This window comes from Portunus trituberculatus, chromosome 24, assembly GCF_017591435.1.
Source record: "Portunus trituberculatus isolate SZX2019 chromosome 24, ASM1759143v1, whole genome shotgun sequence".
NCBI lineage: Eukaryota > Metazoa > Arthropoda > Malacostraca > Decapoda > Portunidae > Portunus > Portunus trituberculatus.
The window spans coordinates 12,419,543-12,433,175 of NC_059278.1; the positions used below are offsets into that span (position 1 = coordinate 12,419,543).

At 36.8% G+C, this 13,633-nt stretch overlaps 1 protein-coding gene across 3 annotated transcripts in view; it reads left to right on the forward strand.

Moving 5' to 3' along the window:
- The window catches only part of LOC123508356 (sodium- and chloride-dependent glycine transporter 1-like), a 146,805-nt gene extending 134,077 nt beyond the window's left edge, over positions 1 to 12,728 (forward strand). For 2 of the 3 annotated variants that reach the window (XM_045261988.1, XM_045261990.1), the window contains exons 12-15: positions 1,899 to 2,030; positions 2,329 to 2,496; positions 3,183 to 3,294; positions 12,469 to 12,728. In XM_045261988.1, the coding sequence (XP_045117923.1) occupies positions 1,899 to 2,030; positions 2,329 to 2,496; positions 3,183 to 3,294; positions 12,469 to 12,494 (438 nt within the window). In that variant the 3' untranslated portion in view covers positions 12,495 to 12,728. Of the gene's footprint in view, positions 1 to 1,898; positions 2,031 to 2,328; positions 2,497 to 3,182; positions 3,295 to 4,220; positions 4,736 to 12,468 lie in introns of those variants that run through there. The other variant, XM_045261989.1, reaches the window with a different exon arrangement.
- The last annotated feature ends 905 nt before the right edge of the window (positions 12,729 to 13,633 follow it).

Here is a 13,633-nt window from a genome sequence, read left to right on the forward strand (position 1 = left end):
TTCTTCAGTATTTACTAGGAAAGAATAGGAAATCCTGTTACAAACAGTGCAACGAGTAGTTTAAGAGCTTTAGAAAATATTGATATAAAACCGGGAATTATTAGGAAATTTATTCTTGAACTAGACGATAGGAAAGCTAGTGGTCCTGATGAGCTACATGCCAGAGTACTTAGGGAGGGTGTAGACAGTATTTCTGAAGCACTTAAGTTAATCTTTGAAAGATCACTTAGGTTTGCTGAGATACCTCAGGACTGGAAGTTAGCTAATGTTACTCCAATATTTAAAAAGGTAGGAAGGATGATGCGAATAATTATAGACCGATCAGTTTAACTAGTATAGTATGTAAGATACTAGAGAAAATCATTAAGGGTAGTATTTGGGAGCATTTAAATGAGAATAGATTAATTAGAGATACCCAACATGGCTTTAGATCAGGGAGGTCCTGTCTTACAAATTTGCTCGATATCTTAGAATATATTACCAAGGAGTTAGATGATGGAAATAGCATAGATGTTATATATCTAGATTTTAGCAAGGCGTTTGATAAGGTACCGCATAGGAGGCTAGTGTACAAATTGAGACTACATGGGATAGGGGTAGGTTAGTTGATTGGATTAGTGAATGGCTTTCTGATAGGAAACAGAGAGTAGTATTAAATGGGGCAATGTCTGAGTGGAAGGAAGTGGTTAGTGGGGTACCCCAAGGATCAGTGCTAGGACCTCTTCTTTTCTTGGTGTACATTAACGATTTAGATATAGGAATTAGTAGCAAAGTATCAAAGTTTGCAGATGATACTAAGATAGCATGTGCAGTACAGGGTGAAAAGGACAATTACAGAATACAACGAGACCTGGACAGGCTGATAGCATGGGCAGACAGGTGGCAGATGGAGTTTAATTCTGAAAAGTGTCAGGTTATGCATTTAGGTAAAGACAACACAAACTTTAGCTATGAGATGGAGGGATGTTGGCTAGAGGCAGTAGAGGAAGGAAAGGATTTAGGAGTAGTGATAGACAGGACTATGAAATTTTCAAAGCAATGTTTAGAAGCAAGAAATAGGGCAAATAAGATCCTGGGTTTTATAAATAGAAATGTTAGTTATAAAAGTAAGTAAGTGGTATGTAGCTTATATAATTCCTATGTTAGGCCCCATTTAGAGTATTGCATACAGGCCTGGTCACCCCATTATAGGCAGGATATCAACATGTTAGAAGCAGTTCAGAGAAGAGCAACTAGGATGATACCAGCATTAAAGCGCCTGGAGTATAGAGATAGATTAAAGGAATTAAACATGTTTTCATTTGAGAGGAGATGTATAAGAGGGGATATGATAGAGTTATTTAAAATGTTCTCAGATACAAACTACATAGATGTGAGATCTTTCTTTACCTTAGAGGAGGGAAGTAGGACTAGAAATCATGGCAGGAAGATTAGAAAGCAAGGCTGCAGGTTAGATATAAGAAAATATTTCTTTAGTCATAGGGTGGTAGACTTCTGGAATGCATTGCCAGAGAGGGTTGTAAATAGCACTAGTTTGACAATGTTTAAAAACAGATTAGATAAACACTTAAATTTATTAGATTTATAATTATGTATAGTGCTGCATGATAGTTTTATAAGAAATTTACTATAGTTAAACAAGACATGATCCCCATGTATGGGGATCACAGATTGTAGAGGAGTTCGCTGCAGGACTTAGCCCTGTTAATGGGCCAAATATTTAGAATTAGTATATAATGTATTGTGTACTTGTAAGTGTCTTTAAGTACTGATGACGAGGTCGCTGTGCGACTGATACAGGATAACCTAGATGGGCCCTGGTGGCCCTTTGTTATCCTATTATTTATATTATGTTATGTTATGTTATTTATTTCATTTGTTTGGCTCTGCATCCAAAGGTTGTCGTTGTGACCTGGATTTACGGCGTTGACAACTTCTTGGACGACATTAAGAAGATGCTGGGCTTTTATCCCTACCCAAGGCAACTCTGGAAATATGTATGGAAGTACGTCATCCCTCTCGTAGTTGTGGTGAGTATATTTTCATGACGAAAAATTTCAAAACAAGAAAATAAATGTAAAAACTTTTATTCTATACTGTAGATGCTTCAACAACTCTAATGAATAAATAATGCTTGGATGTTTGGTATTTCTGAAAAAATGTAGGCTGCAATTTGAAAAGTATTTAATAGATTAAGTACCACATTATTATGAAATTAAGAAAATATTAAAATGACTACCACATACTATGTATAATAATTCATGTGTTTCATTGAAGTATAAAAGATATTTATTGTTATGTTTATGTATAATGTGTTTTCCTTCTCAGCTTATCTTGGTTTTCACTTGGCTTGACTTCACACCTGCAAGATATGGTGATTATGAATTCCCCTTCTGGGCCAATGCCATTGGATGGGTACTGTCCTTTTCCTCTGTCCTTCTCATACCTGCGGTGGCTGTTTTCAAAATCTTGCGGGAAAAAGGTTCATTCATGGAGGTAAGATTTAATATATCGTTCAGTAATTGTTTGTGGTTGGTTGTTATTTAACATTATCATCCATTGAAATTATATTGATAAATCCAAAATATGATCAATAGTGATTGATTGTAAGTGATATCAGTAAACAAATGGAGAAATTTACAATGCATTCCTAAGACCTGAGAAGTCTCCACTTTCTTCCCATAAAAGTAGAAATATTCAGTTTCGGAATTTAATGTACTAGTTACAGCTAATGGTTGCAAACACAAATGTTACTTAGTGCCAACATGAAGGATGGATTTACTTTTGACTTTCAAGTAAATTTCATTGCCTGTAAAGTATATTGGAAAAGAGGAACTGATCTGAAGAAAGATTGGACTAGCTATGAGGAGTCCAATGACAGTCACTCACAGTTTATGAGTCACTAAGGCAAGAGTGGTTTTTGCACAGTCTTGATTGCATTTTTACAACAATATGAAAGATGACAGCATTCTGTTGTATTAATAGCATGGATTCTAGCATCTTTCCTACCTGAATTTTAATTACCATTCATTCTTTGCCATTGCCTTAAACAATTTGAACAACTATATAAATCATAAGCTACTTGACTTGAAGGAAGATGTGATAGATCCTCGCGGTATAATACAGGCACATTATCTACAAGATATTCTTCAACATATTACTTACCTGCCTTGCTATTGCAGCGGGTGAAAAAGTTGATACGACCCCTGCCCGAGTGGGCTCCCCCAGCTGAGGTGTGCATCAGACCCAATGACTCCTTTGGTGCCAAGCCACTACTCAAAGTGACCTCCTTTGGTGAGTAAACACTTTTGTTCTTCAGAAAACACTTTTCTCCATTGAAATTTTTACATCCTTGAAAATTTTGAATGACTATTATTCAAACTTTTGTAGCAATGATTCAGGCATGCATGACAAAACTGTCAGATAAAAATCTTTCATTAAGCTGTAATGAATGCTGCTTTAAGGTTTTATACATAGAAAGTTTAAAATTTGGAAAATCTGAGTTTACCTGAAATTGCTGATGTGGCTTTATGTGGTCCTTTTATCATTTGTTTTATGTCTTTCATTGATTATCAGATAAAAGTAAAAATAATATGACAGGACATGTAAGGATATTAACGTTTTGTATTCATACTGAAGAATTCATATAATTTTTCGTGTTTTGTGTATATCAATCATACGTTTAGAAATTTATCATAGTTTATTCTTTACATCTCTACCTTTAGGAAGTTCGCCTTTTTTCACATATATTATGTGGCATGAAAGAACCCAAAAGAAAACTAGTCTCTTCAAATACCAAGCCATTATCTCCTTAACAGGCGTAACCAAGACAAGACATTCATAGCATGATCACATCTTCAAGCATTTCACATATGTATTTGCTTTCAAGACTATGAAGAAATAAATGCTTTAAGTTCTTTTGCTTCTTTCTTGTGGAAATACAGACTTATTATAAGGAATGGTTACCAGCTGTGTGCCCTTGTCCCTGCTGGACACTTTAAACCAGAGAGAATGCAAAACCACAATTACATTTGTAAATTATTAATCCCCAAATATTGGGGACACATTGAGCCTTACTTTTACTCATATATTAATTTCCCAAGCTTTCCTTTGCTTTACCTAACAATCATACACTCATGTAGCAGTAATTATATTAACTTTCTCCATACACATTGTGCCATTTCATCCTTATCAGTAATCTCATTTTCCATGCCAAACAGGGTGGGGGGTGGACCATTCTTGAGAAATGGAAACCATCAACCAAACAGGGAAATATAAGAACCCCAGTGAAGCAGGTACACGATCACTGCAATCATATATATCTGTCATTCTGGAACTATAACCCTTGAGTCTGATTTATAAGTCATGTCACTTGATTAACATTCAAGATCTGGGTGGTTCCCAGTTGTGAGTGTTAAAGAGGATGTATTCAGTGTAATATGTTCATCCTTTAAAACCTGAACTCTTTTAACTCTCCTGTCTCCAGGACTACTTGTAATACTTGCTTGCTAATTTATTTGTTTGTTGTATCATACTATTCTCTTTAATGTTTCATCAGTTTGCACATCATTCACATATATATTTTAGTCTTCATCCATCTTATTTCTCTGCATGTGCATACACTGTGGACACATTCTCCTTTCCCTCCATCCTGTGATTCCTATAAGTGATCACTAACATCTTCATCTCAAATTTCTCAACAAAGAGTGTTTCATGCTTAGTGTCATATGTCTTGCAACCAAATAATGTGATTGTGCTTCTCTTTGAAGCAGCTGTTTCACCAATTCCATGTTGCTTTTCCTGTTATTTTCATATCTTTATTTAACTCTAGTTTTCTCATGCTTACTGCCTTGTTTTGCTCTGTCACCTGTGCATTTTCATTCTAGGAAAACTGGATCTAAATATGCATTTAAATGTTAAAATTTCCATTTCAAGCAGTCATTTAGTTTTACTTGAATTTGAATTTTAAAATTCAATTTTTTTCTCCATACATTTGAATGTACTTGAATGCACAAGAACTAATGCAGTATATGTGTGTGTGTGTGTGTGTGTGTGTGTGTGTGTGTGTGTGTGTGTGTGTGTGTGTGTGTGTGTGTGTGTACATGTGTGCATGCGCATGTGCATTCATGGTATTTCTCAATTTATGCGAAGGATATGTCCCTGAAAGCATCATGTAATGTAAAAATTACATAAAGTAAACATGATTACTAAACTAAACTTAACTGTACACTGTTAGAGATTCCACTCTCTCTCTCTCTCTCTCTCTCTCTCTCTCTCTCTCTCTCTCTCTATATATATATATATATATATATATATATATATATATATATATATATATATATATATATATATATATATATATATATATATATATATATATATATATATATATATATATATATATATATATATACATACATACATACATACAGTACGCACGGAAAGTCCTGACGTCACCTGAAAAAACACATTGTGGTTTGCTGAGAGAATGATAGATAAACAAAAATGTACATTGAACTAATTAGTATTTAGTTGCACTCCCTTTCATCTTTACAATATCCTGAAGACATTTGGGGACCCTGGATGAAAGGTTTTGCATGTATGTTTGTGGAAAAATGTCCTACAGTTGCTTGATTGCAGTCTCAAGTTTTGGCAGTGATGACGTGCCCATACCACACAGCTGTCTCTTCATGTACGTCCATAAGTTTTCTATAGTACACAGGTGTAGGTACTGTGTGCGGAAGTACTGAACGCAGAAAGTATCGTGCGGCAATTGCAAAAAAAGTCAGGTAGTACATAGCACGCCTTTGAATAGGTACGCAACATGGCACACACTAGGCGACAGTCAGTTGTGAAGTAGTGTAGCTCCGCCCACAGCCCCTAGCCCGGAAGTACCGAATGCAGGAATTTTAGGTACCCATTAACTACGCTACGTACTGCACCTGTGTATTGATATCTGGGCTATTGCCAGGCCAATCATCAATGAAGGGAACCTCACAGTCAGTCAGCCACTGCTTAACAGATTTGGCAACATCTACAGGAGCAGAATCCTGCATAGACACTTTTGCATGTGTTTTTTTCAAAGGAATCGAACAAGATGTCAATCAAAAGCTCTAAATAGTTGTGCTGGTTCACTTTAACATTAGCAGGAAAAATAACTAAATTATCAATTCCATAATATATTAAGCAGCCCCAAGCTATAAGTAATGCTTGGTGCTTCACAAACTTAGAGGTGTACTTAGGATCCAAGGGATCACTACCTGGCTTGCGGTAGACTCGTAATGATGGTGTCCCAGTAATAGTGAAGGCTGCCTTATCACTCCAAAGCACCGTCTTCCATTATTCCTCACCCCAGACTAGGTATTTCTTGCAAAATTTTACTCTCTTCTTCTTTTGTAGTGCATTTAACAGGGGTTCCTCGTGGGCACGGTAATATTTGTAGCCCCAGTCATTGTGCAGAATGTCCTGCATGCTCTTCAGGGACACATTCCAGTAACTGTGGTATTTTTTTCTTTGATTTCCCATGCTGTCAGCCTTGGTTCTTTAGCAACCTGCCTGGAGATAAGTGCACAGGTTTTTAAAGTGGTCTTACAAGGCCTACCAGACTTGGGAAGTGGAGCAAGTGCAGAAGGTTCCCCAGTTTCTTTGAAATGCTTTACCAAGCACTGTCTTGTTCTCAGCTTACAATTGTTTGAGTGGAAATAAATGGGAAATCGTGACCAGCTTTGTATAAAGTGAACACCTCCTTCTGTTTGTCCCTACTTGTATTCAATTTAGGCATGTTGAGAGGGTGGGAAGAAGTAAAATAATAATGCAATCAGCCTACAGCTAGCACATTAGATGTGCAATCCACCTCCTCTCATAAGCACTTGAACAGCTACTGAGGTGACACCAAGGATTCTAGAATGATATACGGGTTCAATGGGTGGCCTGGAGGAATTGATTAGGGAGTGTAGCTTCTAACAGATTGGGCACAGGTCGCAGGTAGTAAGGGGGTGAGGGATGGGGGGGGTGTCCATCAGAGGGGAAGAATGAGTGCTGTTACAAGATTCAAACAGTCAGTCAGTCACGGGAAGGGACACAAGCCAGAGCAGCCTCCGCCCACCTCCACCTAGGTCATACCACACTCAGAGCTCACTTGCATCACTTGCATCTGTCTCCTGACCCCTTCTGCCATTGGTGTAGGACTACCCCTGAGACCATCAAACATTTCCTGCTTCAATGCCTACGCTTCCACTCTCACCATACTGCACAATGCTTCCGGCTCTCCGCCATCACAACGCTTGACCTGCCCACCCTCTTGGTGGCCTCAGGCGTCCATCCCTCTGGCAACCTGCTGTCTTCGCCTTACTTGTGCCTTTTTGAGAAAGACCGGCCAGCTACCATGCCTGTGATACCCACACAGGACTACCCCAGGGCTCATAAGGATCCATAGATCTTCATGGCCTTAACTGTTGGATCCTTATGAGCCCTGGGGAGTGTAGTGCAGTGTGGTAAGAGTGGAAGCGTGGGCATTGAAGCAGGAAATGTTCAATAGTCTCGGGAAGTCCTACACCAAGGGCAGAAGGGGTCAGGAGACACTAAAGCAGTGCAAGTGAGCACCGAGTATGGTGTGGTCCAGGCAGAGGAGGGCAAAAACGCATATATATATATATATATATATATATATATATATATATATATATATATATATATATATATATATATATATATATATATATATATATATATATATATATATATATATATATATATATATATATATAACATGTTTTATTTGCCTTATAAGTTCATAATCACGGGAGAATGCAGGGAAAAATAAGGGGTGGGAGGGGGAGCATAGAAGAAATCTTAAGTTACTCCTGAAAACGTTTTCTTTGAAAGCTCACTACCAACAGATGGCAGCACTGCTGCTGTCCTCCAAACTTTAACCCACACTACAACTTCCTCCTTGTATATTTCTTGGGTGACACAGACATTGACGATTGTGTATCTAGGATAGCGTAGAAGGTTGCCAGTTAGTAATGCAAAAGTGTCTGAACCAAGAAGGCGCCGTGACGTCACAAAAGTGAAATCAGCGAGGTATTGGTCCGCTGCTGCCCCCACCCCTCTTACACCCAAAACATTGCCGATTGCCCATTGAAAATGCATGGGAACACCCGAGTTACACTCCTTATTTTCAATCTTAGGTCCATATTTGGAAGCTGCTTACCGTATATGTGACCTTAAATGACTTGCAATAGTTGTGGCATATTGTACCATGAAGTTTTAGACGGTAAATCATACACACAAATTATATAATACAGTGTTTTCCAGCTTTAGTGGACTTGGGTGAGAGGTGGGAAGCTGGGCAAACGTTTGATTGAACGAGGTCATGTACACGTGCATATATAGATGTAGACATGTACATATACATGTGCATTTAAATGAAGGATAAGTAAAATGTATATCAGGTGAAACAGCCTTAAGGTTGACTTTTCTTGGTATAGCAATTACTTAACATGTCAAAATCTCTCTCTCTCTCTCTCTCTCTCTCTCTCTCTCTCTCTAAGATATATACATTAATTAATATTCTCTCTCTCTCTCTCTCTCTCTCTCTCTCTCTCTCTCTCTCTCTCTCTCTCTCTCTCTCTCTAGCTTTTATTTAGAATGATTTGTGATTTCATGTCACTGGGCGGTGGAAAAGCATCAATCACTGAAATTTTACTTCACTATTTGTTACTTGTCATGCATTAAACAAGAAAAAGCAATCTTTTTTGCCATAATTTCTCTCGGAAACGTCCTGCTGTATTTCTTTTAATATTGCAGCTATTTTGGACTAACACCTTTAATAACAGATCTACTTGACATATTTAGGAAACTATAATGTGGTTTACATATGTTAAACTATCATTTCTTTCTTAGTTTTCCTCTAGTAATGAAAAAGAAAGCGGCAATTTCCCATTGCTTAACACAGAAGAGGGCAAGGTTTTGGGTGCAAGTTACAATCGTAAGCTCCGCCCACCGCCTCATAAGCTCCACCCACTGGTTTCATTTATTTATTACAGCGGGATAGGCACATGGCATCTCCATCAATATAATCTCCTTGGTCTTGGTCAGGAATGTATTTGTGAGCCTCCATCACTTACCGAAAAAAAGAAATGGGGTTTGCCACATGGCGTCAAGACTTTCTGTGCATACTAATATATATATATATATATATATATATATATATATATATATATATATATATATATATATATATATATATATACAATAAGTCCTCGTTATACGGTAGATATGCGTTCCTGAAAACCTTACCGTAAATTAAAATTACCATATACCGAACCCATTATAGCATGTAATAATAGGGAATGCGTTCCAACACGTCAAAAGTCACCCCTACAGAAATGAAAATACATGAAAATAGTCATTAAAAAAAAAAATTAAAGTACTGCGCAACAGAAATAAAACAATTTGTTTATTTACCTTTCAATCGCCACGTATTCTATCAGATGATGTCCCTCCCGAGGCTAAGGGACACTAGGGATTTCAGCCCTTACTCATCTTCCACTGAGTGGGCAGACGAGGATAAGACGTCGTCGTCCGCACTGTTGGAAGCAGATGTAGAAGGGCCAGCTGTAGTAGCATGGTCGCCACATTAAGTTCATAATTTGAGAGAGGTTCAGCATGGCTTTCCAAAAGATCTTGAACATCTTCATCAACAACTTCATTGAAGTCAGTCCTATGGCACAGATTTACTATGTCATTTCTGATCGTACCAATGTCATCTTCAGCGAACCCTGGGAAGTCATGCGCGCATTCTGGCCATACTTTATTCCACGCAAAGTTTATGGTAGACGTCTTCACTATATGTCTCAAGATGACTTGATGTTATCTAAGGCGTGCTTGCTGTTATACGACTTCCACCATTCTCTGATAGTGGGCTTGCCAGGCCCATCTGTGCCCTTTATCAGTTGCTGCATGATTCGCCGCTGGTAATAGGTGTTTGCCATGATTATTATGAATATACTTGTGCTTACAAAAGACCCTGTAATATTCAATTTATTCATCTAATTAATAATGCATGTAAGTAATATGTAATGCAGTTAAAAAGAAAAAAAGGGTGGGAGGGAAAGAGATAACAGGCTCCAAGTTAAAGTCAGTACTGTGAGTGGCAGGGAGGTGTAGTGTGGATGACGTCATCACCCCTGCTCTCCTGCGCTGGGCCCTCTCGGATAACATGAGCGGATACTGTATCTGTGAATTTTTCTTATCGTATATCGAATCGAGGGTAGTAATTTCTAAATATTGTAACTGAATTTACCACATAAAGAACTACTGTATAATGAGGACTTACTGTGTGTGTGTATATATATATATATATATATATATATATATATATATATATATATATATATATATATATATATATATATATATATATACAGGTAACTCTCCATTTACAAGATAGATGCGTTCCAAGAAGCATCGCGTATATCAAAATTCGCGTAAGCAAACGTGTAATTCTCATAAGAAACAGTAGATAATAGGGGGGGTGCAGGATGTGGTCCAAAAAAAAATGCACAAAATACTCTATTTATTTGGCTAAATTAACATGTTTTTATTATATACCATTCTAAATACTAGAAGTAAAGGGAAAAGCAAGAAATAATAAGAGAAAGCAGAAAATAATAAGAGAAAACAACAAAATACAGAATACGTAAACAAAACACTCACTGCGTCACTGCCTTCACCACTCACATCACAGTCAGTCACCATCTTCCTCTGAGCTTTACCACTTTATAAAAATATCCACTTACCCAAAATAACCCCACATGCAGAAGATGAAGGATGTTTTGGGGCCATTTGGGTGAATTATAGGCTGATTGAAGAGATTCCATCTGTACTCAGTGCTGGCAGACTGCAAATGAGGCATGAGAAGAGCGGAGCTCCCACCTATCGGCCAGCTGCAGAACTCTCTGGCGCGCAGTTTGAAATTGCGTCTGGCACTCAGTTTGAAAATGCGGTTGGGCCAAATCACGTATAAGCAAACCGATCGCACAAATTAAATTAATTATGATATTCTTTTGGTCGTGTTATAACAAAAACACGTAAATCAAACACGCGTAAATCGAGTTACCTGTATATATATATTCATGAACCTAAACCATTTTCCCCATAGGAATCAAAGTAAGATAGATTAAACCGTTCCTGGAAGGGCTGTGTCTGAGAAAGTGACTGGGCATGAACCCTGCAGTTCCTGCAGCACGTATCCTTTATAAAATGCTTTTGTGCACTTCTCAGCTGGAATAAACAAAAGAACCTCATTGCTATAGTAATGACATCTAACCAACAGCCAGATGGCTTATCCTAATCTTCCTGACGATGTTTATCATGCATCACTTGCTGTATGTGAGATGAAGTGCCTCTGTGCTATGATCAGCTGTGATGACAATATGGTGGCCCAAGCAAACATCTCGCAGAATCTTGTAACTCTTGAGATTTGCCATACCAGCAAAACATCTTGACCATGTTATTCTAAATAATTCACGTAATTTGAAAAACTTAGTAGGTTTCTTACCTCGTGTTATTTAAAAATCATATAATCTAAACATGCATAAATCGAGAAATATATATACAGCAAGTCTTCCTTATACAGTACTTCATTATCTGGTAAATTCATAGTTACAGTGTTTGGTAATTACTACCCTCGATTCTATTTACGGTAAGAAAATTTCACAGATATGGTATCCGCTCATGTTTTGTTTATACCGTACTGTAGTGCCACCACACCGCACAGCCACCACAACAATTGGTCTCCTCCCATGTTTCCCACTCAACACAAGTAAAATCCTTATGGTGTATTTTTTGTGGATATTATGAGTATAGGCTGAACTCCCTACTGTCCCTTAGCCTCGGGAGGAACATCATCTAATAGAATATGAGGTGAGTGAAAAGTAAATAAAAACATTTTGTTTATTTCTTTTGCGCAGTACTTTACATTTTTTTATATGACTATTTTCATGTATTTTCATGTCTGTACGGGTGACTTTCGACATGCTGGAACACATCCCTTATTATTACATGTTATAATGGGTTCGATAAATGGTAATTTTGATTTGCGGTAAGGTTTTCAGGAACGCATATGTACTGTATAACAAGGACTTACTGTATATATATATATATATATATATATATATATATATATATATATATATATATATATATATATATATATATATATATATATATATATCCAATTCCACAAACTTAGGAAAAATTTTACTGAAAGTAAATTTTGATACAGATAAGATAGCTTTCTGACACTTTGGATACACAGAATATTGCTTAATTGCATGCGTATGCAAGAATTAATGTAAGAAAGAATTTATATGTACTCCTTTTTTTGGACAATTAATTTTTCATTGCCCCTTTCACTCAGAACAGTCCTTTAACAGTAATATTACATTATAGTTTTGTTTCCAGATGAAGAAACGGCACACAAGATCTAATGGCAATTCAAGCACAGGATTGGCTTAAACACATGAAAACTTCATTTATCAGGAGGTACAATGAAGAACTGAGGTTTTGTACATGATGCAAGATCTGTGAAAAGATGAAGCTGAGATCCCTTTGGCTACACAAGCAATCAGTTACATATGTGAAAATGCCACATATATGTATGCTTTGTACCAAGATCATGCCAGCCTGAAGGATACACCTTTCTCTGAGATGGAGAAGAGGCACCAAAGAGTAATTAACTATTTGCTGCAGGTTACTGGCAGCACTCTCACAAATTAATCTAGTAGTACTGTATTTGTCTTCCTTTATTACAAGTTGTCTTCATTATATTCATCGTATATTTTCCGTGTGATTCTGATGGATGAATAGTTTTATTTACACATTTTTCTGATATTGTAGATATGTTTTTTTCTTTATTTTTCTTTTTTTCTTTTTTACACAATCTTCATTAATAATGTTGGTAATATATTGTAAAAAAAATGTATTGCCTAGAGAACAATTTACTAGACAATAATTATGTAAACATGTAGTAGGTTACATATACTGTACTGTGAAACTAGGTAAAAAAGTTCCACTATTTATCACAACCCTACAGAATGAAGTAAAATTGTTTCCCCTTCTGACATATTGTGGACAGTATATGTTGTGTTTAGTCTATACATTGTTGAGAATATTCTTTAAGTATGAAAAACATATACTGCTAATCAATACAATACTTCACCTACTACACCATTTTCCATTAAACTTATGGAGACGGGTATTTAGTCGAAAGTTGTGTATGTATTATCTCTTCCCTTACACTATTACTGTAATTCCATGGTGTACAAAGTTTAACACAAAAGAAAGAAGACTGATGCTTTATCTTTAACTTTATGGAAATCCAACTTTCATCACCTGAACTGACACACTGCTGAAGATAAAGCAATTTTCACACATTGCTGAGAAACTCTTTTGCTTTTGCCCTCAGCTCTTCTACTGAGCAGAGAGAGAGAGAGAGAGAGAGAGAGAGAGAGAGAGAGAATTTACTGATACAGTAATGTTTCTCTTATAATGCCATTTTTACTCTAAGCATCAGTTAATAAGTATACAATGCAATCTCAGCTGTAAGTATTGGTCTGTAATCAAGCTT